Source organism: Taurulus bubalis (assembly GCF_910589615.1).
Source record: "Taurulus bubalis genome assembly, chromosome: 1".
Lineage (NCBI taxonomy): Eukaryota > Metazoa > Chordata > Actinopteri > Perciformes > Cottidae > Taurulus > Taurulus bubalis.
The window spans coordinates 44,995,111-45,023,029 of NC_136589.1; the positions used below are offsets into that span (position 1 = coordinate 44,995,111).

Genomic DNA, 27,919 nt, shown 5'->3' on the forward strand with positions numbered 1-27,919 from the left:
CGAAGAATTTATAATTGTTTGCACATGATAACATATTCCTCACTGTAATTGAGTCATCCATCGCCTCGTGATGTCATGGCAAACATGCAACCAGGGAGCATATTTGCTTGTCAGTGTCAATGGTGGTGGTGACACTTGTTTTTATTGGAGTCTGGTTTTTTTTTCTTCTTTTGGCTGTTTTTGTTTGTTTGTTTTCACAGTGTGCACACGCTGAAAACGTACACTAAATGCAGTGGCCAATGATTGTCAAAGTAGGGTCCGTGAAAGGTTTTCAGATTCCTTCATTTAAATGATCATGATTTATACATCATCATCAGATTTTTATATATATAATTTTTTTTCAATACATGCCTTCATACTTTCCAATAATATTTAAATGTTTAAATCTAAAGTATAACAGTTCATCAATTACTTTCTAACATTCTTTTTAACTATCAGAACCTGCAAATATGTTGAACACATGACTAATATCTTTCTAATACATTTCTCTTGTGTTGTTCCTTTCCTGGCTAAGCGGGAGCGTTAAAAATAGGCTTATCTCAAATTACTCGAAGGGACATACATTTCTGCTCTTTTTTTTTTGCCTGGAAAAAAAGAGCCCCCCCCCCCCCCCCCTCCCCCTTTACTCTTGTTCTTTACATCTCCATGAGTGCATATAAATACAGCACCCATCTTCTCGATCAGGAACTGATGAAATGTCAGGTGCCTTTTATAGAAGAAGTGTAACGTAGGATGCTCCCCCCCCAGATTATTTAAGGAGATGAAGGTTAGGACCTCGGCACCTTCTGTGGAGTCTGTGAATTAAAAGGGAGAAAAAAATCACAGCCTCAGGAGGGGCGCTTAGACAGCGCGGAGCTCAAATCCACTCCCTAATGCTCCAGTGACCCTCAACGTGCAACGTGGCTCCCTGATACCAAAGGTCACTCCGCCTCCTTTTCTTTCTCGGCGAATCTGCGATCCACAATCGCCCAACCCCGAAACCCTCTCCCCCATAACCACCCACATCGCATCTCCAGATGAAAGATTCCCACCCACCTGCTTGTACCCCCAGCTGAGCATCAGAGGTTTCCAGCATTACGGTCTCAGGAGACGCCCCCCCTCCTCCCCCTCCTCATCCTCCGACTGTTCCTCTGCCGCCCCACACTTCTCCACGCCTCCATGGAATTACTTCTATCTGGCCTACTTTCTGCCTTCGCTCTACATCAAGTTGTACACTATCTATATGTGTTTTTTTCCTTTTTCTTTAACACCTCCAAATGTTCTTCCTAATCCTTTGTTTTTCTGACTTCAAACCTGATGTTATTCAGCTTTCATTTGACCCTCAATTCCTTGTCCTTCTGCGCGCCTCATACCGCCTTCTGGAGGCTTTTTATTAACACATTGGTGGCTTCAGGGGGAAATTGTGTCTCTATATGTTGCCTGTCTGTGCTCATTTGTCTTGGCCTTTGCTTACCCTTGGCTTACCAATGACTTGGAGGGGGAAAAAGCCCTACAATAACAAAGAATGTGACTTCTTCCTTTTTGTTTCTCCAGAGCAACGTACCAAAGCTTAAAGAAGACGCATCATGCTCATTGTCCGGTTGATGCTTATATTTGGGGTTTCTACTCAAAATGTTTATTATGCTTAAATGTAAAAAATAAACGTCTCTTTAAGAACCCCTCCCAAAAGATCTGCTCTGGCTTGGCGCATTGTTGCAAATGTATAGTTCTTAAGACGTGGGTGGAGATGAGAAGGCGCTATATTATTATACACTACTATTATTACCTTTTTTTTTTTTTGCCCTGAACTGATGTCCACCCTGCAGTACTTATTATTTTGTAACAGTAATGCCGTGTTCACACCAAAAGAGTTGCGAATTTTCGCAGCGCTTTTTCGCCTGAGTTTCCATTATGTGGTTAATTCGTTTTTCTTTTTTTCCGCAACCATTCGCTGGGGAAAGGGGGCGGGGCTTATCTCTGTGTCTGTGAAAACATTTACTATTTCCGCCATCCACCATTGAAATAACCACTAATTCTGCTTTATACTTGTTGAGGAAGTTATTTATCACATGATTCTTACCAATAAATGTGTTCTACTCCTCAATGCTCCTGGACCCACTGTAAGAAGGACACAGAAGGGATGTTTTTCCTGTGGTGTCACAGGTTGTGTGGTAACAGTAAGATAACAGGGAATCTGCTGTAGTCAGCAGTCTATAGTAATAAATATCATTTTTGTTACTGTTATATTCACGCAGCTTCGTTCAGCAACATTTAAGGTTGATTATAAATTGATTAATGCTTTCAAACGGAGAACATGTTCAAGCTATTTGAACAAAATATATTTTTTCCTCACATAGCATGGACCAATAGGCAGTAAATGGCTTTATTTCACGGTTATTTAGGCCCAGCGTCCCATCGGTTCCCAAATAGGGGAAAGGGGCTGCAGTGGTTCAAATGACCGGATTAGTCTCATTAACTGTGCAGTGGGACAAAAACACCCTGCAACACTGCCAGTGAAGCAATATTAATCTAATTACAATCATCACCCCCAGAAAATGCCATGATAAGCGACCCAGTGTGTTCGGCCCTCCGCTCCCAGTCTGGCCTTTTTCAGGATGGAAGTTTGCGGTGAGTGCTCGTCTTTTACATGTGATCTCTGGTCACACGAAACTGAGGCGGCAAAAAAAAAAAAACAACTGAATTTGAGATTGAAGATGTTACACACGATGCCGTCGCCACAAGGTCGAGAAGTCATGTGGCACTTGACTTGTAGGTCACCCAGTGTTGCGTCATCAGCGGGAACATGCGTGGATTCGTTCATTTCTCGGAACACACAGGCATGCTGTTATCCACATGCAAACACATACTTGAGTCACCCTTGTGGGTTCCAGGCCCCTAGCATCACACACACACACACTGGATGTTCGCACAGGCAGTACAGCGAAGGCCAGATCACTGCTGTGACATGCTATTTGTGACACACTATCAGTGACACTTGGCCACAGACGCACATATGACTCGCGTTTCGGTGAAATTACGATCAGCTCGCGTGAGGTGTCGCAGTGGCGTTTGTGTTGGTCATCTGCCAGTTATTGACGCAAACAGTTGTGGAGAGAAGTGTAGCCCCGGAATGATGAACATGATCCAAACTTTTTCTAAGTTTGCAGTATGGTGTGCTCTCAACTGTTCTACGCATTAAGTATGCATTGAGTCCCTGCTAAAGGCTCGTATTGACTGTAAACTTGGCCCAGCTGGTTGCATTGAGCTGTGTTTCACCCGCGGCTATGACTCAGTAATAGGTGTCTCATTCCGTCTCATTTCCAAGCAGCACAGGGTAAGCGTGTGGGTTGTTGGGGTGGAGACGCCACTGTCGAGGTATTTTGCAACACACTGCACTTGTGACTTGTTTCCAGTTGTTGCAGCTTCTTTTGTTTCTGTTGTACTTGACTGCATTGCCTCTTTGATCGGTCCATGGTCTTTCAATGAAGTCATTAACTGAGAACGCTTGGCCCCTCAACTGAAACGAAAATTGCTGCTGCTGTTCTGGCATCAAGGTCACTCTGTTGTCCCCATATTTCCTCACTTACCACTACCTACAACTAACAACTAACTTGCTGTTGATTCGGAGGAACTCTGCACGGACATTTCAAAGGCGTGCTGGAAATTGGAAAAACAGCTGCTAACATTTGCTCTGCAATCTCGTGTCATTTGATTTGTATGTAAGGCGCACAATCGAATCAATATTCAAATAGTCAAATATTCGGGTCCAGCCCACCACCATCTTTTCGTAAGCCTAAGTAGTTGTGCACAGGTGCTCTGATCACTTGTGTTGCTAAATATTCATAGGAGAACGCACAAAAGATAACTGTTTGCAAGATATCATACGAGTATCATCCTCAAGGAGGATTTGTTGATTTGAGAGAGAATAATTTCATATGCACACAATCTACATTTCAGTTTCACCCTCTCTATCAATGCCGCATTTACTTGAACACTATTAATGGGGCCCACTCAACACTCAATCGGCCAAATCTTAAATCTGAAGATGACATAAGAGAAGGAATTTTTGCTCTACAATGTGCTTCGCACTGCAGCCGGCATGGCTACATTCACTGAACCAATTAACTTGGGAACACTCTGTAAGGTTAGCATGTGTTGCCACACCCCATCGCACTGAAAGACTTGCATGCTCCACAAAGAGAGGCACGCACACGAGCATATTCTTGTTCTTCAGTTTGCAGACACGCCCCATGCACAAAGCTTTTGTGGCTGCAGCAGCAGGGCAGTGTTGAGGTGTGTTCGGGTCCTGTTCTACCAACACGGTTGCAGGTGCAGCATGTGTGCTCTGTAATCTCTCGCCTATTGTCCTCGTGCAGAAACTGAGCCCTGGCACGAGGTGCAACTATGTGGGTGACGCAAAGTCGCCTGGTTAATCATCAGTTTAAAACGTGAGCGCAGGGTTCTCTGGAATGGAGCGTTTGAGGAAGAGGGGGACAGGCGCAGGATAGATCAGATATTACCCAAGAGCACGCTCGGGCCTCTTGGACATGCGTGCCAATTTGGGTTGCTGTGACTTGCGCTTGCATGTTCTGTATTTTGGCCCCTGGAGTACACCACATCTCTGCTCACCCCCTCCCCACAAGCAGCAGCAGCAGCTCCACATCATTAGGAACAATATCCTCAACTCTCTTTCTCAATCAGGACATTTCATGTCACGCAATGAGACATTTTGGCAGCTGCCACCTTGACCCTGTGCGTACCCGCCCTCAGGGTGCGACGGCGCAAGTCTCTGTCAAACTTATGAAAATGCTACACACAATTCAGTATGTCAGACATCCATTCACTTCATTCTGTTGTCTGATCCAAAGTATTATTTAGCTTGTTGTACTGGCCGATGGTTGTGTTTACGCTCTCTTCAAGGCTCTTGACATGGAAGATACATTTTACTTCTGCTATGTGAATTGTTTAAACATTTCTTACAGGACATTGCAATGTTTTTATTTTTTTGCAACAATTGAAAATCGTGCTTGAGTTTGTATCTGGAGCCATTATTTGAGTATTGACTTTTTACATACACCTGAATAGTGACAAAGAGCCGGTAGGCACAAAGGTTAACTGTAGGAATTTTTTTTTTTAAGCATTCGTAAATGTTAGAAGTCGTAAGAGAGCACACGTGTCCTCAAAGAGCTTTTGGTGATTGAATGGTTTCTGTTGCCAAAAGTATGCAGAAGCAGCAGGCGACCAAGATAAAAACAAAAACGTACAGAAGAATCAAGATTACAAGAACAATGGTGTGCTGCAGAATCGTCATTCACTCCACCTAGAACATTTCTCAAGAAATGTTGAGTGAGCTTGATACTTGTTGGGCATCCCAACGCTAGTATTACCAGTACTAAGTAACTATGTGTATGTGGCACTGGTTGCTAAACCGCTGTTCCTAAAATTGCTTTTACACCACAAGCAAACCGCACCAGAGTCCACTTGGAGCTGACCGAGACACTTTTTTTCAAGCAGTTGTTTGGTCTGCATTAGTATTCCATTGACGGCTTTCACATCATCTTAAATTAACCATATTAACCAGGCCAATGTTTGTTTTAACGGAACTAAACGGGTTCGTTTAGAAAGCAAATCCAACCGAACTTTGATCACCAAGTGAAGATCCGGAGTCCCTTAAAAATTGTCTGACCTGAATTGCAGCCGCCGCCTTGAACTCATTGTGTGTCCAGCACATGTTCAAGGGCACTTTAAGCCACTCGCCTAGAAGCTGGACATGTCCTTGCACAACAACCCTGCTGTCAGTCAAGTCGCCCCATTACGTTGGGCATGACATTTAAAGTTGGGCGAAGGAGGCGGACAAAGTGCCCTTACCTCCTCCGTACCAGCCCTGCAGTGGAGCCCCCGTGTAGCGTTTGCAGATGAGTGTGTTTGTGTGTGTCGCGACTTTGGCCAGACTTGGTCTGGCATGAGGACAGCTGTCACATCTCCAACCTGTCACATGCGACACAGAGGAGATGCCAGAGGCCGGGGCATCGGGAGACACAAGGGCGGACACAGGGAAGAAGTGTGCGTGTTCGTGGACCCGTGTGTCTGAAAGAGCAAGGAGGATGCAGTATGCAGGATGGAGGACGCGGGGTGGTGGTGGCCACGTGAAAGTGTTTGACTCGGAGGCACCATCTAACCTTGATGTCCACGCACACATGCGCGTGCACACTCCTCGCCCGCTTTCTTAAATCCAGTCCTTGAGCAGTTGAGTCACATGCCCTCGGGGGCATGTAGTAAATACTGCTTTAACATCCAACCACCGGCCCCTGCAGGACCCCCCCCATACCCCTCTCTGACCCAGGCCATTTCAGTGCTCATTACTTACCAATGAAGAAGTCTCTTCATTAAGGTCCTGCCTGTGGCCTGTTGAGCAGAAGCTTTTTTTTTTAAAGCTGCTTCTCTACTAACTCTTTACATAAGCAAGCAGCAGTTGCCCTCGAGTGTATTTGGTTAAAAGGGCTTAAGACGTGTGTATGAGCACAGAAACATTAATGGCCATTTGGGGGCTTTTATTGCATTACAAAGGGAAGAGCGCTTCTGTTTCAATTAAAGTAATGGTTTCAAGGTAGGTAGGTTAAAAGGTAATTTTTTGTTCTCATTAGGCTATCCTTTCACAACTTCTGGAGAGGATTTGCAAAGTTTTTTGGGAGAAGGAAATCATGAGAGAGTTTTTAAATGCCTCTAAACTACCACCGCACTGCTAGGACACCACTTCAGCACACTGTGTATTCCATAACCAAAACCAGCTGTCAAGTAAAGCATTTGTATTGCCCCTCTACACTTTAATTTACTTTAAACATGCCACTTCAAGGAGCACAGAACCCTTCTTTTTTTGCCATAAAATGGGATCATGAATATTGAGCAATGCAAAATCTTCAGAGACAAATATATTTGTTTCACTCTCAGTAAGTTGTTTTTTATGTATTTTTTTTTTGTTAAATCGCAGCAATTGGACAATCACAAATGTTTCTCCCTCTGAGACTATTGAAATGGTTTTATTATCCAAAGGTTAGTCAAGGGTTCTCTCTCTGACTGACGTTCTTCCACCAAGTCTCAATTTACAGAATTGTAATAAATGCATTTGTCAGTTAGTCGATCCACAATTATTGGCCCAAAAAATGTATCCAATGGCCGTTGGAAATATCTTACGTTTCCTCTTGACCATATACCAGGTCATGTCGAGATGGTTTTGCGAAAAGCATTGTGAGACTTGCTGCCCCGACGACATATAGTTAACCAGTGGAGGTCAATGCCTTACCGTAACCATTGGAGGTCAATGCCTAACCTTAACCATTGGAGGTCAATGCCTTACCTTAACCATTGGTGGTCAATGCCTTACCTTAACCATTGGTGGTCAATGCCTTACCTTAACCATTGGTGGTCAATGCCTAACCTTAACCATTGGTGGTCAATGCCTTACCTTAACCATTGGTGGTCAATGCCTAACCTTAACCATTGGAGGTCAATGCCTTACCTTAACCATTGGTGGTCAATGCCTTACCTTAACCATTGGTGGTCAATGCCTAACCTTAACCATTGGTGGTCAATGCCTTACTGTAACCATTGGCGGTCAATGCCTAACCGTAACCATTGGTGGTCAATGCCTTACCGTAACCATTGGAGGTTAATGCCTTTGCCTTAACCATTGGTGGTCAATGCCTTACCTTTACCATTGGAGGTCAATGCCTAACCTTTACCATTGGAGGTCAATGCCTAACCTTTACCATTGGAGGTCAATGCTTAACCATCACCATTAGAGGTCAATGCCTAACCTTAACCATTGGAGGTCAATGCCTAACCTTAACCATTGGAGGTCAATGCATAACCAATAGAGGTCAATGCCTAACCATAACCATTAGAGGTCAATGCCTAACCGTAACCATTAGAGGTCAATGCCTAACCATAACCATTGGAGGTCAATGCCTAACCATAACCATTGGAGGTCAATGCCTAACCATAACCATTAGAGGTCAATGCCTAACCATAACCATTAGAGGTCAATGCCTAACCATAACCATTAGAGGTCAATGCCTAACCTTAACCATTGGAGGTCAATGCCTAACCTTAATCATTGGAGGTCAATGCCTAACCTTAACCATTGGAGGTCAATGCATAACCATAACCATTAGAGGTCAATGCCTAACCTTAACCATTGGAGGTCAATGCCTTACCTTAACCATTGGTGGTCAATGCCTTACCTTAACCATTGGTGGTCAATGCCTTTCTGTAACCATTGGTGGTCAATGCCTTACTGTAACCATTGGCGGTCAATGCCTAACCTTAACCATTGGCGGTCAATGCCTAACCTTAACCATTTGAGGTCAATGCATAACCATTGGAGGTCAATGCCTTACCTTAACCATTGGAGGTCAATGCCTAACCTTAACCATTTGAGGTCAATGCATAACCATTAGAGGTCAATGCCTAACCATAACCATTAGAGGTCAATGCCTAACCATAACGATTAGAGGTCAATGCCTAACCATAACGATTAGAGGTCAATGCCTAACCATAACGATTAGAGGTCAATGCCTAACCATAACGATTAGAGGTCAATGCCTAACCATAACGATTAGAGGTCAATGCCTAACCATAACGATTGGAGGTCAATGCCTAACCATAACCATTGGAGGTCAATGCCTAACCATAACCATTAGAGGTCAATGCCTAACCATAACCATTAGAGGTCAATGCCTAACCATAACCATTAGAGGTCAATGCCTAACCTTAACCATTGGAGGTCAATGCCTAACCTTAACCATTGGAGGTCAATGCCTTACCTTTACCATTGGAGGTCAATGCCTAACCATAACCATTAGAGGTCAATGCCTAACCATAACCATTGGAGGTCAATGCCTTACCTTAACCATTTGAGATAAATGCCTTACTTTAACCACGACCAGCATAGGAGAGTAAACGGGTTAATGTCCAGACAGGACCCATTCACCAGGTTAATTTGTCCAGTATTTTGGTTTATGATGAAATACCAGAAAAACTCATTCAGCTGCACTTTGTGTTTTGTTCCTCTTGTTTAAATGCTATTTTGTTTTAGGCTCATACACTAGAAGAGATCACTTGTGATCAAACCTGGCTGACAGTGTGTATGTGTTCCTTACAAGTTATATATACAAGTTCAGTTTGTGAAATAAACATGTAAAGTTTGATGTATAGTTACGCTTAACTAAAGTTAAATAATATTGTCATCTACACTTGCGTAGCACATTGCTTTAGAATGGCATTAGCTCAAAGTTAAAGGGTCTGCCTTTAGTTTGTGTTTCTTTGATGCAATATGACTTGTGACAGCCCTTTGCTGTCTGCTGGGATGAGATGAGTCTGAATCATTCCACAAAAAGGCTCCCTTTTCAACAGCGCCCGTAGTCCAGCCGAATCGGGACATTGTCTGCTGCAGAGCTGCCCTATGTTCCTCTCCTGGCCCCTCTCACCTTCCTGTTGGTTCTCATCTATCTGTTTACTCTGTCCCAGTCCAAAGGGAGCATCCATTAAATCACCTTTGAGGATGAGAACGGGACTTGACAGCTACAAACTGGAGCAAAACAATCTTTTCCCAGAGCCCCCACCTCCACCACAGCCCCACGCCTGTTCCTATCTGTCCCATATCGTCAGCGGCAGAAGCCGCCAGCGCTGCTGCGGGACAGAGAGCAGTTCTTGTTTACTGATGCACACTGTATTGATGTGAGCTGATTCCATCAGGCAACACTTTTGGATGCCACACACCCCGCTTTCTTTCACTGCCTCCCTTCTACTCTTTATGTCTTTACCCACTAATGCATCTGCCACGACAAGTCCGACTGCATGATAGTCAGCAGAGCTGCTGTCTAAATGCACTGTGGATTCAAGAAGTGTTTATTAATTAAAGGTCCCCATATCTTTGTATCCCATGCTAAAATAATTTTATGTTCATTTGATTGTTTTTTTTTATTTGAAAAAGAAATGATGGTCAAAGTCATTAGATCATATGCAGAACAATTATTTCCACTCCGCTTGGAGAGGAAATGTGCAGTGAAGGAATGTATTTTTCCACCCATTCAGCCGTGTTTTTTTTCCTCAAACCAACGGTCAGTTTGTTTTTTTGTGATCAGCAGAGTGTGTGTAATCAGTTATTGAGCCCGAACACGTTTGAGGCCGCCATGCTGCAAACTGGTTGCGCTGTGTCTCTGTCCATCATGTGTGGTGGTTAGATTTCCTCTCGCCACGGCAGGGAGCGATTATAACAAATGGATGAGTTCAAACCATCTGTAAGACATTTGATTAACGCCGCCGAGCCTTTGTCGGGAGAGAGGGAGCCCAGAATGGTACTTGATGTGGAATTGCGCTAATGACAGTGCCTGAGAAGTAGCCACGCTCGAGGAAAAACATCACAGAAGGAGAAATTAGAACCTCGGAGAGACAGACGAGGTTTGCAGCGAGCCGCTCCGGGTGGCCTCTGCATCCATCTCACACATGATTTGATTGGCGCTCCCAGTCATCAGCTCAGCCGTGCAGTGCAGCTGTTGAAGCTAATGTGGCATGAAACGAAACAGATGTTTCTTCTGGTGTCTTTCCTCGTCTCTTCTCCATCTCCCTCAAGATTTTGGGACTTGCACACTTGTTGCGCACACACAGGAGTGTGTGATCCCCGGGGTTTGAGTTTAAATCCCATCTTAACCTTCGTCTTGAATCTCGATCCCGTCGGATCTTGATCAAATCCACTTTTCCACACCTTGAAATTCCAAAGGTTATACGTGACTTAATTTTTAAGAACTCAGATTGACTCTTAACCTGCTGCGGCAAAACAAAGAAAGGTTATTTTACGGACAAGTGACTACCTTAAAACTTGGAACCAAATTTAGAACTGAGCGGAATCAGTATGCTTCGGACAATGATGCGGATCGGCCTTTGAACGCGTTGACCTCCTATCAACTATTTCACGCCAACCCCAGTCCTTAACTCTTAACTATCCCATCCAAGTGTGCGAGTCAGTGCAGGCTGTGGTTATGTAAACGAGTCCCAGCTTCATGTCAATGGTGTTTTGCCTGTAGATGGTGGTTTTACCAAGTAGCATTAACAGCCAGCCTTTGTCTTTCTCAGGACACAGCGGTGGACCCCGGAGAGGACGTGGCCCTTCTCTCTGTGAGCTTTGAGGATGCTGAGGCCACCCAAGTCTTCCCAAAACTCTTCCTCTCCCCCAGCATTGAACAGTAAGCACATCACATATACAATCAATAGGTCTTCTGTTGTTCCTCTCACTTAATTCAGTTTTATTTATTTTTATTAGGACAGCAGATTTGATCAAATTTTGGGACCCTAAGAGCCTTGAAATGAAACAATAAGTGCCAATGAACTGGATTCATCCTCATGTAAACTGTGATTATCAACTTTGTTTTCTCTCAATTAAAGGTTGACGGACTATAGAGTCTTGTCACTGCCTTTTAAGTAAAAGGCATTGTATTATTAAACATCCAGGATCAATTTTCCTTTGAGACTACAACGATTAGAAAAAATAAACACAAAGAATTTTGATAACCGATTAATCTTTAAAATAATTTGTCATGCACAAAGGGAAGAAAATTATGTTTTCAGCGCCTTAAATCTTTAGATTTCCCACTTTTCTCTGTTTTATGTCACATATATATGTGAACATTTGGGTTTTGGGACTGACAGAACAAGATATCACCATGAACTTGAATAGTCTGAAGATGAGTCCATAATGGAAAATAACCATATTGTCATTAGAAGAGGGGGAAATTAAAAAGTTTGTTGTAGTAACTCCCGAGTGAAGAAAAAATACCTTTAGCCAAAGGTGGTGCGGGCTCCGCCTCCGACTTCCAGGATGCTTCAGAGGAAGCCGACGGATTAGTGCGAGTGAGCCGTGAATCTCGCACCATGTTATGTCATTGTGAATAATCCCACTTCCCAGTGTCTGTACCCATCAGTCGGTTCCTCAAAAACAAGGGAAGAACCAAAAAAAGCAAAAGAATGAGATGGATGACACACAGCGTCTGAGCTCAGGATGACTGTATGTCTGTAGACATCTGGGGTGTTAACGGTACAGAGACTGTGTGTGTGTGTGTGTGTGTTTTCTGTGGGCACTGTGTGAGTGGGTACTTCAACAGTGTGCATATTCTCTTTGTTCATAACCACTTTTTTTTTGTCTTGCTAGATTTAGCGCGCGCGTGTATGTATTTGTGTGCTTTTGTCACTTTACGTTTGCGTGTCTGTGTGTTCGGGTGAGTGTGTGTTTAGATGTGTTCATGCTCCTTGTTTCTTTTTTTTTATCCCAAATGTCTGCGTGCATGCACCAGTATTTGAATAGGCCCTAACACCATGTATTTGTGTGTGTGTGTGTGTGTGTGTGTGTGTGTGTGTGTGAGAGACAGAGCCAGGTATGGGCCCACTCTGACCTCGGGGCCCCACAGTCTGGGCCTTCGTGCTCGGAATAATCTCAGGCTGATGTTTATTTACAAGCACACGGCCCGTCGCACAAGGTTAAGAGACCTCTGCTCCCCCACACACACCTCCACTACCGCCACTCTCTCCCTCTCCCTTGTTCCTTCTCTCTCTCTCTCTCCCCCATCCTCCTGTCTCCCAACGTTCCTATTTCATCTCCGTCTCCCATGCTCATCTGTGGCTCCTCTCTTTTTTGTCCTCCTCTCCAGTTGTCTTTATTTTTTTTGTTTTTACGCAAATCCACTTCCTCCTCCCATCTTCTGTCTCCTGCCCTTTTCATCCCATGATTTTTGTTATATTACATCTCTCTCTCTCTCTCTCTCTCTCATTTAATGAGATATATATACACACACACACACACACACACACACACACTCTCCAGCTCTCCGGTAGAACAACGGCAACAAAATATCAAATGACAGCATATGTATCTCCTATCTCCTTTATAAAACCTTTTTTTTTAATGTTTTAAGTGACAGCGTCTCCTTGAAAGCATGAAGGAAGCAGAGACGATAAAGTGCGCAGGCACGATTAAAGGTTGTGATTTAAAAACCAATTACAGGGAAACAGCCGTCTGTTTGCTCTCTCTTTTGTGATGGAGACGTGAAGTCGCCCGTGTGTGTGTGTGTGTGTGTGTGTGTGTGTGTGTGTGTGTGTGTGTCTGTGTGTGTGTGTGGCTGACCCCTCACCATGGCTCCAGACCAGAGTGAAGCTGCTGCAGTGGTGTTAGAGGTCCCCCCTGCCCTCCCTCCACTTCCAGTTGTGTGAGGAGAACAGACAGAAGGAGGCTAAAGGCATGTAGAAGTGGAGAGCAGGAAGCGGGGACGCTATAGGGATGGAGAGGGGGGGGAGGGGGGGCTATAGAACAAACCCCTCCTCATCTAAAACCCCTCTAAAAAAAATGCAGAGGCTTAGCCGCGCCGAAGACAAGCTCTCGTTCACCACCCCTCTCCTCCTGTTGCCTCTTTTGTCTTGTGAGAGCTCGGCACATATGCATATCAAGGCCATGCATGAATATGCTCCGCTTACATTCCTTTTGTGCACCTTTTTTGTCAGCTGTGTGGGAGTGTGTTAATTCATGACCCAGGGCGGGGAAAAGAAAAGAAAAAGAATGTATGTCTTCTTCGCCGTTGTTTGAAAACAAACACTTTCCTGCGCGTGAGTTCGTTCGTGCGCGTTTTGTGTTGCATTTTACTGTGGATGTTTCTTCATGTAGCATGCGGATGCTCTCGCCCGCGTCCTTGTCCCTGCTGACCCTCGTTAGGCCTCCGTCCGCCGTCTCTGCGTTGGCTCCAGTGAAGAGGAAGACCTCGTGCTTTGCAGCAGTCGTCCTGCACATCCTCTCCGCTTTTTGATAGACGGGAACGATCAGGGGCTCCCTGCTTCCACGAATGTTCACAGTATCACATAATGCCTGAGTGAAATTCATATCAAGACGGCTTCGGGAATTGTTTAAATCAGCTCTCATCTTAGGAGATGGTGAAAGAAGAAGCAGCAGCAGCTGCAGACAGCTCTCGAAATTGGCTCAGCTTGTCTTTTTTTTTTTTTTTTACACCGCTGGATTTTCAGTGTCGTATCAACATCTATTCAGCGTCAAAATATTCGGAGGTTCTTTATGTCTGCGATCTTCCTGTCATTCCAACTCTTCATCAATCATCCTGACATTTGTCCTCCTCTTTTTTCTTCTTTGCATTCATCCTTCATTTGTCCACACATCTGTTCTTGCTATACTGCCGTCCTGTTAACGCACAGGTTGTTTTAATTCACTTTTTACCACTTTTTACCCTCACCGTCCCAGATTTGGAGTCCTTAGAGCTACAGATAACTGTTTGCCACACACACACACACACACCTTCCTCACCTGCTGTTAGATCAGCAGGAGGATGATGGAGAGACAAAGGAGAAACTTTCCGAGCTCCCTGGTTGAATGAATGAGACCGTAGCCACATTGTTTTGGAATTTACATATATTCATTTAAAACACACGTTAGTTAGTTACTACTACGATCCACAAAAGTGCGGTTTTATATGACCAGTGTGGCAAAGTAGGGGCCCAAACTCTCATTTGATTGGACGATCACACTGCTGTAGGGCTGCCCCCTCTAAGCTGATCAGTCTTCTCCAACTTTTTATTTATTTATGCTTTTTAATGCCGAATGAAAACGAAACGTATGAGCACATCTCTTGTTCAACGCGAGATTTCAAGTGGTGCTTTTGTGCAAGTCTTCATGGCTGAACTCGTTTTTTTACTTATCGGCCAGCTGAGGCAAACGTATGAACGTGAGTCAACTGAGAATTTCTGAGGTGGAGGACGGCGAGTCCTCCAACATTTAAAACCAGAAACTGGAGGCGTGTCATCGGGATTATATTTCAAGAGTTCTGTCCCGGTTGACTTGATGACAAACCAGCGGAGGCTGAGGCGAACACTCGTTAGCAGCTGATTTGTCCCAAATGCAACAAGAAGTGTGTGTTTACAGTGCAGCAAACAAACACGTTTATTTGGGCAGCGCTGGGTTTCACGTTTGTCCGTTCATCCTCCATCCTTCCTTCCCTCCCTCGCTCCCTCATCCTTCACTGCTGTCCTGTCTAGCTCCCTTTTTTTGTATTCCCCTTTACCAGTTGTTAAACTCTTTGCTACTCGGTCGTCTCTCTCCATCCCCCCACACACACACACTTTCGCATGTCTGCCGCCCGTCTCTCTTCTCTCCATCCTTCCCCGTTTTTTTACACCCCCTCCTCCCCCCCATCACTCCCTCTCCTCTGCTGATCCCTCTGGCTGATCCTCAAAGGGAACCGAGAGAGTGAGTGGGACTTAAAAGAGAGAGAAGAGCCGCGCTCTACCCAGCGAGGTCGTCCCTCGCTCCACTGAAACACAGCGAAGAGAGGAAGGAAACAAACATCCAAAAAAGAAAACAACAACACACGGGAGGGGAGAGCTTTTCCCTCGCTCTCCTCCTCTGGTTTCCCGCACCTCTCTACTCTCCTCTTTCATCGCCCCTGAGTTGTTTGATATCTCACTTTTACTCTCCTTTCAGCAGGGGCTCGGATCTGAGGGGCTCTGAACGCAGACTCGTAAGCCCCCCTGAGCTACAAGCGTTATACCTCTATTTCTATTCCCTCTTCCTCTCTCTTTCTTGCTCTCTCCGTTACTCCTTCTTCCCCCGTCTTCTAACAGACCATCTCCGTAATGCGTTCTGCCTCACAGAGCGGCAAAGGAAGAAGAAGAAGAAGAAAAAGAAAAGAACAAAATGTCGAAACACCCCGACAGACACCCACATTTTTCCCGATAATGTACAGACTGTTGCAGCGGCTCCTCTCTTTGATGGGACTGCACCAGCGCGTTTGCTTTATTTTATTTATTTTTTGTGGAAAACGATTGATTACCAGAAGTCAAATCACTGCTTCTTCTGCCGGTTTACAGATTCACCTGCTTAAGATTCAGTGTTCGTTGGTTATATAACGTTTTACAGGGCCGCCGAGAAGGAAATATACTGTGAAAGCCGTGGTGGGACGCTGCGTATAGCTGCCTGTGATTTATTCTTCTTGCTCATTTAAACCCGCTGTTAAGTGTTAAATAGATTTAGACATTTAGAGAATGTATGAATGTGAACCATCGGAGGAGGCGGCAGATTTTGTTGTCAGGCCAAATCATTTCTTTATCAGCTATTGTTGCAGTGGAGGTCGTGCTATGATCAGACCGGGAAGAAGAAGAAGAGAAAAAAGAGAGAAAGATTCTCGTATGCCAGGGAACCAGAATAGAGACGGGGCAGTAGTAAGGTCTCTAGTATCAAGTAGGTTGGGATTTTATTGACATAGATTTAATACCAAAGAGACGAGTCCAATTAAAGACACAAATAGCTGTCGGATTGAGCAGAGATGTTCAGAATACGCAGATCAAATGTATCCATCCCTGTGGAATATTTGTTTTACATAAATCTCACATAAGGCATCAAAATACTTCTGCTGAACTAACATAGATTAGAGTATCCAGCTGTGGCTTTAGGCAGTGCTTCATAATGTCACATTGTACATAGAACTGCTTTTGGTTTTCCACAGCAAACTAGATTAGATTAGAAAGCTTTATTAACCTCATTTGCCACCAAGTTAACTCACACAGACAAAATTACATTCAGTACATAACAAATATAACATGATCTATAGTCTGTTTTGGGATGAATCTGCCTAACTTTCAATCAATCTCCGTGTGAGTGAATAATTGATATTGGGGGTAACGGTTCTAGCCTATTTACAACACCAGTCTGTCTATAGATCTGTTTCATTACCATGGACAGCGCCGCACCTTCCCATGCAACCGCTATACACGACACGCGCTGATGTCCCGGCGTCACTTGGAGAAAATGGAGCGTGGAGATTGTGTGGTATAATAAATTCAAGTCAAAACGCAACGCAAGGCTGATGAGAAAGAGAGCAGATGGACAGTCAGAGTTCAGCCAAATTATGCCAACCCGGGTGTGTTCGGAACGGACTCCATCACAGCAACATTTCATCAGACGCCAATTTATTACAATATGACCCGACACCGATTATTAGTCTACTTTTTTAAATTCACATTTTTGTTGTTTGTGTGCTTACTGAGCCCTCATCTATCATGGCGGTTTTAATGTGAGCTTGTGTCATTGAAGCTCGCCTCAGTTCCAGAGAATTCTGGTAATTCAGAATGGATTTGGCTCCGTAACAATCATCAACCACAATACATGTTTTCTTCCGCCTTCACGCCCTTTTCTGTCTGTCTGTTTGTTTTGTTTAAACCGTCTCCTCTCCTCCACCATTTTGTAACCAGACTCATCGCGCCTCTCGTTCTCGCCTTTGCTTCTCGTTTACCTGATTGTGCGGTGCCCATGAGACGAGTTGGATGCATCTCTCCTTCCCCCAGAAAACCTGCTGCATGGCATAAAAGAATCGAGTGGGCACCGTCTCTGCCCCCAAACCAGATTTAGGAGCCCAGAAAAATCAACACAGAGAGACAGTTTTAGGCTGCGGTGCACTAATGTTTGTATATCTGCATTTGCCTGTAGGTGTGTGTGTGTGTGTGTGTGTGTGTGTGTGTGTGTACGCGCATGCCTGCCTGCCTGATGTGTGGGTGTACAGCTTGTGTGTGTGTCCCTTCTCAAGGGTCTGTTGAGGTGTTTTATTGCCTTTTGAAAATCTTTGCATTTTCGATCAGATATTTTTCAAGGTTGCGCAGAACGTCTTGTCACAGTCGAGAAATTGTCCGACTGATGAAATTAATTCACCACGAAACCCTCGCAAAAACCCACTCGGCAGTCTTAAGGATATCGGTGCAGACACCTCTCTCTGTCTCAGCAGCTCAAAGAGCTCTGCCACTTATTTTCTCCTCGAACACCTCTTCATTGTGTCGTTTTGTGAGTCCTGTGGTTCCGCTTTCTTGTGAGGATGTACGTTATCCCACTATATGTGGGCCGCCTTAAATCCCAAGCGTTGTGCTTAATATCTTCATTTGATGTTGAGGCGTTCTCTGACCAGCTTTGTTAAAAGAAATGGTGAAAAAAGTGTGGTATTGATTTCCCCAATTCGGCCCCTTCCCACAAACCAGTGAGAAGAGCAAGTTTACTGGGCCTTGAAGTCAAAAGTTGTATGGTTATCCATGCGTGTGCAACAGGATTTGATATCACACTACCGAGTGTAGTCTCCGCCCTTCGCTCTGTAAGCACTCGCTCAGGCGTAGGTTCAAATAAGTTGTGTTAAATAACTAGATTCATCCCTGCTGTTTGTAAAGTCCGAAAAAAATCACGTCACAAAGGTAAAACCAGTTTCAAGTCATTGTTCACTTGTGGGACACAAACAGCGGTCTCCTTGGTGAAAGTCCTGTGTTTGTTTGACGAGTTGGGAGTGAGAACGGGTTCCACTTGCTGCACTGTTGTACCATTGTGTCTGTACTGTAATACTGTGCATCACGTAAGTATATTTAGTTCAAAGGGTTCGTACTCAAGTCTTATACAGTAGCAGCAGTATGAAGTACAACCTGCAGAGGGTCATGTGGAGCTCACATGGCCAGTAGCAACCACACCGATGTGCAAACATATCAACTGTAGTTTTTTCCCTGTTGCCCAACCTTATCATAATATACGAGTGAGTGGGTAATGGTTGCAGCCTGCGGCTCCTATTGATCTGGTTTCATCCAAATGGAGGACGAATAGAGGATCCGAGACAAAATCCGGCACCGTCATGCCAGGATGGTCGCCTCACGGCGGAGAGGGTAACTATTCCACTGCCACAGGCCACGGGCGCTTTGTCCATTCCCAGAGGAAGAACAGGAAGTTATGTGGTCCACGCAGTCAACAAGCGGAGTCATACGCGGGCCTCTGAGGAAACCCCCCCCACCCCCCGCACCCCCCCAGGCTTTAGGAAACGAAGAAGGCAATCAAAATGGAAATGTCCCTGCTTTGAAACCACATTTGAATCTCCAAACAGTTCTTCTTGGCCTCATCTTTCACTTTGGTAATGAATCATGTCTGCCCTCTTTTCCAATTGAGCCTTTATTTGCTCTCACGCTGTCACTGCACACTGTCATATACACCCTCACACACACACACACACACACGTGTACAAAACCACACACAAATAAACAAACTGAGCTTCGTCACCATCCACCTGAGTCACGGAGGATAATCTCTTTGGTTGATAAAGTCACAGGCAACTGTGTGTGTGTGTGTGTGTGTGTGTGTGTGTGTTTACAGCCGTGCATGTCCCACTGTCTACTGTAAATATGTCATACAGTGGGTCGCATTGCTCAGAGGGGCTGTGTTCGGCAGCATGTCTGCACGGTGACTCCGGTCTGTGTGGGTAGTGTCGAGAGCGATGTCACCAGTGGAGACTGAAGCGAGGACTCTTCAGGGTGCCACTCGGAAAATAAAACACCATTATGTCTGGATTGCGAGCCCACCCACAGGAAGCTCGGTTTAAAGCAATCTAAAAGCTCATGCTGGTCTGAGAACATTGCCGTATTAATATAAATGCCGTACAATTTCAGGAACATGTTACCTAATGTTTCCTTTAGATTTTGAAACTGAGATATGAATATGCTATTTGCGTACACTGGGACTCCGAGAAGTCACTGTCGATCGTTTTCTTCACAGCATATTACCGAGAGCGTAGCGTGGTGAGCGATCTCCCAGCACTCTGTCTGGTTGAAGGGGAACTGTCTTTAATGTTATCTTTCTCAGCGTGAGAAAATAACCTTGATCATGTTGTCAAGATTATTTCTGCTTGTGGTGGGAGACTTTTGGTAGTTTGTTTATTGGATTGAATGAAGCCAGTGACGCCACACGTGACGATTATAGGATCGCAGTCCTGTTTTGATCGACTCAAACTTTCACCACTTTGGTTGAATTTTCCATATTATTGCCCTGCTGTAAGTTAGTAATTGTTTTACTGATGACTGTAACTTTCTTATATTGTATAGAATTGTGGAGCATGTGGACAGAAAATACACAAGTGCTCTTGCGTTACAAACTGGGGATGTTGAATTTACCAGAGTGTCGAACAAAAACAAAAGGCCTTTGGGTGCGTTATGGGGAGTGTAAGCATTTCTCTAGAGCCTGACCCACATCGGAGGACTAAGAGTCAGGATATCTTCTCCTCAGCTGCATTCATTTTCATCGCTGTTTTTAACCCCCGCTATTTGCGCGCATGAATGTTCATTGGTTGTGACAATCCCGTGTCGTCTTTGTGGTTTGTCATAACTGCTGAAATATGGGATACAGGTCTGCATATATTTCCTTAAGATGCATAACTTAGCATATTCTGGCTTATTTAATTACCCCCTCATCTTGACCTTGAGATAAGTGCAGCTTCTTAAATGTCGGATTCTCCCGAGAGCATACTCTACCGTCAGCATTTTTTCAGTTGAGGTTGTTGGGTCTGTTCAAGATGGAGAACGAAAACTTTACTTTCAATTAGGTTTTTAAACTGGCTGGTGGGTGGGATCCCTCCAGAGTCGGACCTTCCGAAAAATAATCTTTACTTTGAAATATAGAAAATATCAGGACTATAAATTTGATTGTGAAGCGCCATTTCCCTCTTCCTAGTGAGTAGAGACGCTTATTGGTACCCGCCCTGGTGACCATGTGACCCTCGCCTCATCAGTTGACTGTATGGGTCTTGTAGTAGCTTGAGCTGCTTGAGAGGAAGCTGTCGGCTTCACAACACGCTGACAATGATGAAATAGAATTTATTCAACTTAGTTTTACTTCCATTGAACACAGAAACGTACACGTTGTATGCAAGTTGTATGCCAAGTACTGCGTTGAAACCTAGCTTGAAAAACACTTTAATTCCAGCTGTTTTATCGCCCTGTTCTTTTTATGGTCTGATTACATGTTCTGCTGTAACAATGGTTTTGGTTTCCTAAATTAGCCTGACAAACGTTTCAACTGCCATTGTAAAGCTTTTAATGTTTTTTACTCTTGATTTCATGCCATAATTGCAAAGTGTCTTTAAGGCTCACTTAAGCATTTAAGTTTTCATTTTGTGGAATAAAAGCATGGTCTCCTCACAGCAATGAGATGGGTTTGAAACCACTGACAGGCAAAATGGATGGATAGAAATAAACTGAATGGGTTTTAAGTGGGTCTATATGTGGACCATGGCTTGATGTGTCAGGTAAATGCATCTGCACTCTTAGCCTAGACCAGTAAGGGACCACTGTTTGATAACTAAGTAGTTATTTTGTAAGATTCTAGCACAAGAGATCGGTGTCACGTCAGCCTCCATTCAATTAAGTGTTCAAGAGGCAAAACCATTGAAATCCAAAAAAGCTGCACATTCTGTTCACATGCCTGCCATTGACACATGAGTGACGAACACACCACCACCATGCCTCTGTCTGCATTTCCATCTGAATGACATGGAGCTATTCTTAGACCTGTGGGAGGATAGATGGGCATCATTTAGATTCTCATTTTCAAAGACTTCTCTCCTTGTTGCTGCGAGCCATTTTCAATCGACCATTTGTTGGTGCACGGCAACATACGCAAGCTAATGCTAATTATGTGCACAAAGCCTACTGTAAGTGGTGGCTTTGGAGTTTTGGAGAAAAGGATTTTGACAATGAAAGTGGATTCATGACAGTCTTTATGGCATCTCTGTGAATAAGACCGTATTAATATTCAGTTGAGTATCATTTTTGCAAAAAGACAAAACTTGGGCCGGGGATCTCGAGTAAAAGCTGTTATTGCATTTGAATCTGTGGACAGATGTGATTTTTATCTTTTAGGCAATTTGCGTGAATCCAGACTCATCAGTCCGTCTGTGTTCCAGATGAGCAGCTGATGAGAATCCAGCTGCTTTCTAGTCCGAGCAGGAGAGCACCTGCTTCAGTTGTTCTGAATGCACCTCCTAGGCCACTCAAGGCTATGAGTCCAGTCTCTGTTGACCTTTTCCTGAACTCTGTGGAGACGTCATTTCTCCATGAACAGTTGCGGTGTTTGGTAATGATGACGGGTGGAACGCATGATGATGTGCTCCACCTCCCTCTTCACTACTCCCACGACTTTTCTTTGGAATTTTCAAAATTGTGCAATCCTCATAACTTTGGTGTCAGTCACTGCCTTTTGGCTTTTAACATGAGAAAAAGTGGAAAACATGTTCATACACCATAGAAATCATTGTAATACACAATGGAAAACATTGTAATACACAATGGAAAACATTGTAATACACAATGGAAAACACTGTAATACACAATGGAAAACATTGTAATACACAATGGAAAACACAGCAATACACACTGTAATACACAATGGAAAACACTGTAATACACAATGGAAAACATTGTAATACACAATGGAAAACACTGTAATACACAATGGAAAACATTGTAATACACAATGGAAAACACAGCAATACACACTGTAATACACAATGGAAAACACTGCAATACACAATGGAAAACACTGCAATACACAATGGAAAACATTGTAATACACAATGGAAAACATTGTAATACACAATGGAAAACACAGCAATACACACTGTAATACACAATGGAAAACACTGCAATACACAATGGAAAACACAGCAATACACAATGGAAAACACTGTAATACACAATGGAAAACACTGTAATACACAATGGAAAACACTGTAATACACTGTAATACACAATGGAAAACACTGTAATACACAATGGAAAACACTGTAATACACAATGGAAAACACTGTAATACACAATGGAAAACACTGTAAACACTGTAATACACAATGGAAAACACTGTAAACACTGTAATACACAATGGAAAACACTGATAGACAATGGAAAACACTGCAATACACAATGGAAAACACTGATAGACAATGGAAAACACTGCAATACACAATGGAAAACACTGTAATACACACTGTAATACACTATGGATAACATTGTAATACACCATGGATAACATTGCCGTACACCACTGAAAAAAGGCCATGGTGTGGCTGCGGAGGGATGATGCAGGGCTGTGGACTTGCGACCCGTCTGCTCATCAGACTCGAATGGAAGTCAAGCGGCCCATAACGGTGGAAAAATACCTTTTGGCTCTCTGCCAAACCTTCATGAATCCCTGGTAAATGTGATTTACACAACGTACGGTCATATTTATTTTTAAAACGTGCAACCATTTCAGATGGAAAATACAAACTTGGTGTGCAAAGGCCTTTAGATTCTGATGTTGCTTTCTATCCTTTAATCCACAAATCTGTATCTTTCTGACCTTTAAAATGAATAACATGTGTTTGGGTTCAGCACCGCTAGCTTTATGGAATGCTCACCACATTATACTGTAAAATGATGAATATGCTGTAAGCATATACGGTTGTTTCAACATAAAACTATGAGTGGCAGCTGCCTTCAAATTTAAAATGAACTCAAGTGGTGTGGAATAGTTTGTATAAAAGGTATTCAGCATTTTAAATATAGTGAGTCCACTTGATTCAGTCAACACCTGTTATGTTGTAGCTTCTGGTGAGAGCTGCTACTGTCGTTCAGCTTGACTATCGCTAAAGCCCTGTTTTCACTTCCCCAGCTGCTTCAGGTCGGATCCTGTGCATTACGCTGCTTAATTTCAATAGTTTTTAAATGAGTCCTTAAATGACCCTTTCCAATGAAAAAGTGTGTTTTTGCTGTCATTCTAAGAACCGATAATCCATGAAAACTTTATCTTTTTGACTTGCTTGGCGTCTCAAACACTTGTCTTGTACTTGGTTGAAAAAGACTTCTGAACAGCTCTTGGATGATGGGATAGATTCAGTGGGACCATGGCCTTTGTCTGTGACTCACTATTGTTGAGTTCTACCTTCATAGCCTTTCTGATCCGCTAAATGATACATACGCCTTAGGGGCTGCATCTCAACATACGTGATCTTTGACAAAATGTGGATATTTACATGCATCTTGCATGCCTAACCTGGTAAACGGCAGCGGGGCTTTTAAAATAGCGTCATATAGCATCTCTAAATGCACCTCCGACTGTCCTGCAATAATGAAGAGTTAAACATAAATGGAAAGCAGCGGAAGAAACCTTCCGCTTTGTGTCTTTAAATGAGCATTAAAAGCCAATAAGCGGCTCCTTGAGACCTTTAACCCGTCCTCGGGGTATTCCCTCGTTTTTCTTTGGCTCAGATCAGAAAGGGAAATGGGGGAGTGACTACTTCGGTCGGTTAGTCACCAGGGAGCTGCAGCAGCAGATTCCCTGATTAAACAAGCATGCACTAATCACTAATGGAGCTGTGCTGCAGGACTGAATCAGGAGGATGTCAAAAGAATAACAAGTGAAGGAGAATGAGAAAGATTCCACAGGCTTGAGCCACTCCTTTTTATGTTTTGAATTCCTCAACTTCAGCCAACTAGCAGTGCTCAGTTTTTTATTTTGGGTTTTGCTCAGTGATTAACATGCATTTCCATAAAGACAGGATGTCACACAAAGCTTTGAATTGTTCTAAAGATTGCTGTAGTGGCACAGAGACATTGTCTGCAATCTTGCAGTTACTACCACATTGCTACCACATTGGTAGTAACTGGATGGTTTGTGTAATCTAAATATGTTCTTTGCAAGCTAACTGTTGTCTTCTTTTTCTTTTTTTTCAATCAGTGCCCTGGGAGGCTCCTCAGCACTTCATATCCCAGCATTCCCCAGTGGAGGATGCCTGATTGACTATGTTCCCCAAGTGTGCCAGTTACTCAACAACAAGGTAACAGTGTTTGATATAACTCACTTCACCTTTACACAACCTGGTCAGATGTGCTTTGTGTGTGTGTGTCAATGTCAAATCATGTGTCCCCCCTAATGTGAAGGGATTTTATCTGAGAGCAAGGTTTCTTACTCTTAACTCTCTGAGGTCATTTTCTCGATTTTACATCATTTCTTAAATTCACCTTTTAAGGCACTTGCATATAAGATGCATACCCATGTTTTACATCATGCATTGCAGAACAATCTCAGCTCTCTATATAATTAGGCATCATTGTCATAAGGCAAAAGTGTAAAGAGATAATATGACTAAAGCTGAAAAATGTAAACTGAAATTCTTCAAATCTCTTGTGAAAATATAGCTTTACTCATGTGGACGAACTGGTTTTAGGTTCACAAAAGCAGTAGCATATATGTCTGTCACTACTTTCACCAAAATGTGAGAGGGACTGAGATTAAATTGGACTGGAATGACTTCATACTACAGATCAAGCTTCATGGGGTGTGTGCAAATAAAAAATCAGTTTTTGTTTTCAAACAAAATATTTACTGTATATTTGAGTCTGTTTTTCATGAACAGTTTTCAGAACAAGAACAAAATATGTACTATATATAAAAACAGAGTAATACTGAACAGCTGATCTGATCTGAGCTGCAAAAAAACACTGCCGTGTTCAGTGTAAGGTGGGTAGGTCTGTCGTCTCTCTGACTGAAAACCAGTGTCTTTTTGCAGTTAAAGATGGGTAGGTCCGTAGTGATTTCCTGAGTGTTCATTGGTTAGTTTCACACAAAATGTCGACGGACACACGAATCAACAAATCACGGTGAAAGGCGGAGCTTGACAAGTGAAGAGTCTGGAGCGTCCAGCAACATCTGAACCATATTTTTGTGCTGTTTTTTTGCAGCGCTATTAATAGAAACATCGTAAGCGGTAGCAGTTCTCTAAGGGTTAAAGCTACTATGAGGAACTTTTATCTTGTGTTGATTCTGGCGGTCCCTGTGGACAACATCGGTAGTGTTTCCAAACACCAGACCCCTCCCTTGAATAAATCTCTAATTTTACGGCAGCAGGGTCTGACGGTCTTCCCCCGCTCGGTCCTGGTTCTGGTTCTCCCGCGCCTCCTTTCCCTCGAAGCGGGCCCAGTGTCCGGCCTGGGCCTCCAGCCAGCGGAGAGACGCGGCACCGCTGATGGTCTCGTTTCCTTATGTAGGTCATAAAGAGGCATCAGCGTTAAATACGGACGGTTTCATAATCAGTCACAAAGTTCCTCATAGTAACTTTAATGTGTGACAGGTTTGGGAGTCATTTATTGCGTATTTGTAAGCATTGGTGCAGAAAGGGATGTTTTTTGTCGTGTGTGTGTGTGTGTGTGTGTGGGCACTCATGCACGTGCGTCTGGCATCTGCCGACGTGGGCGTACTGGCCAACCTCCATAGGCCGTCTGAGCGCTCCTTGGCCTCCACAGGTTGACAGGTAGAGATATACAGTGTAGGCACGATGCAATGCCATTTCCCTCAGGAGAAATGCCCATCTCCCCCCCTTCCACACCCACATGCACACATTACACACGGATACCTTCCATCTCGTCCCGTTGGCCAGGACCTACTCAGGCTGTCTGGAGCACTCCTGTCCCCGACTGACCTCCACGTCTCCGGGTGTTTAAGTCCAGCAGTGTCGGGACCGCTGCCCTCCGCCTCCCTGAAAGAGTCGCGGAGGCCACAGCCTGCGTCTGGAATGTTGCAGAGCAGCGTCAATAGCGGATAAAGGCAGCGTGACACAAGTTCGAAGCCCGATCCCGACCCAGAATGTCATGCACATTTGAATCCTAAATCAACATGCGAATGCTGGCAGCTTAAAAAAAAAATCTAAATCTATATCCATTCATTCTGTTTCAAACTTGTATTTCTGTTGCAGCTAAAGATCAGGCTACACTAACATTAGTAGTATTATACTATTTGTAGTATTAGATTCCAGTGGGGGCTGCGAAGGATTGTTTCAGTCCGGTGTGATCCAAACTTCTCCGCTAACTTGTTTATACCCAGCAAAATCATTAATTTGTTCTTACTTTTTCATTTAAATTGGGGACGTTGTTCAAGGATTTCATTTTTTTTCTTCAGGCTGTTGACAGACATTCTAAGTTTGTTCGACTCAGTAGAACCTTCAAGCCCAAAAATACAATATAGTTTTTGCTGAAGAGTGAACTTGAAATACCATTATAACAGACGTTTACACCCCAATTTGTTCGAGAGTGTAGCAATCAATTTGGTCCATATCATTAAAAAACATATCAGAATGTTACTAATCATTTGTGGCCTTTTGATACGGGGACTTAAAGACAAACGCACAGCAAACAGCAGCAATTAAAGCGTGTGTGGCAGAAGCAGCATTGAGATCTCTTTGGATTCCCTTCCAGCCAAAAGAAAGTACGCTGAGCTTTGAGTAAACAGGCAACATAAGTAGAGTCATCGCAGGCTGGATGTTTCAGCGGAAACACAAAACAATATTCGGCTTCTTTGTATTGCTCGTAAGAAAAAGACATCATTCTTGTAATCTTATCGAGCATGGGCTGTTCAGTCATTTGCTCCTTTTTTTAAAACCATCAATTATTCCCTCCCACGTATTCCAGATGCTGTGATTTGTATTGACACAACTTTGGCGTCGCCCGCTGTGCTCACAGCTGTGTCTGTGACGAGGACTGTGCTGGGTGACGGCGGCAGCACCTGGCGTCTGCACCATTAAAGAATTACTCACAGAAATCAGCTCCAGGACCTAACAGAGCTCCTCAGTTATCCCCAACAGTACGTACATACTGGAATACTGGGAATGAGTTGCTTTCGGTCAATTTCAGGGAAATCCTCTTTGTTGTGTTTTTTGACATGATTGTGATAGTTAGGTCGGGAAACTGGCCGAGGAGAGGGGGGGGGGGCCGGACGGGACACGTGAAGCCGCTGTGCCCCTGAGACCGAGCTGAGACGCAGACGTCTGCATCATCACAGTGGGAGGAGTCTGTCGTGCAAGTCTGATACGCTTGCAGTCTTTAGAGTTTAGTCAGCGGCGGTCTGCGTTTGATCCAATCCAACATGACGGCAGCAGTCTGTGCAGACGCACCTGGATGGAGATCTGCACTCTAATGAGCACACCTTTTCTGGTTGAACCATGTATTTCATGGGATGACGCAAGACATCGTTGATTGCAAGTAATGCTCGCTCGTGTTCTTACTGTAGAGGTTGTATCAAAAGTTT

The 27,919-nt window shown here is 43.8% G+C and overlaps 1 protein-coding gene across 1 annotated transcript in view; it reads left to right on the forward strand.

Moving 5' to 3' along the window:
• The window catches only part of babam2 (BRISC and BRCA1 A complex member 2), a 77,947-nt gene that overhangs the window by 40,726 nt on the left and 9,302 nt on the right, over positions 1–27,919 (forward strand). Inside the window, exons 7-8 of the mRNA XM_079226079.1 lie at positions 11,110–11,219; positions 24,578–24,677. Coding sequence (XP_079082205.1) covers positions 11,110–11,219; positions 24,578–24,677 — 210 coding nt within the window. The remainder of the gene's footprint in view (positions 1–11,109; positions 11,220–24,577; positions 24,678–27,919) is intronic.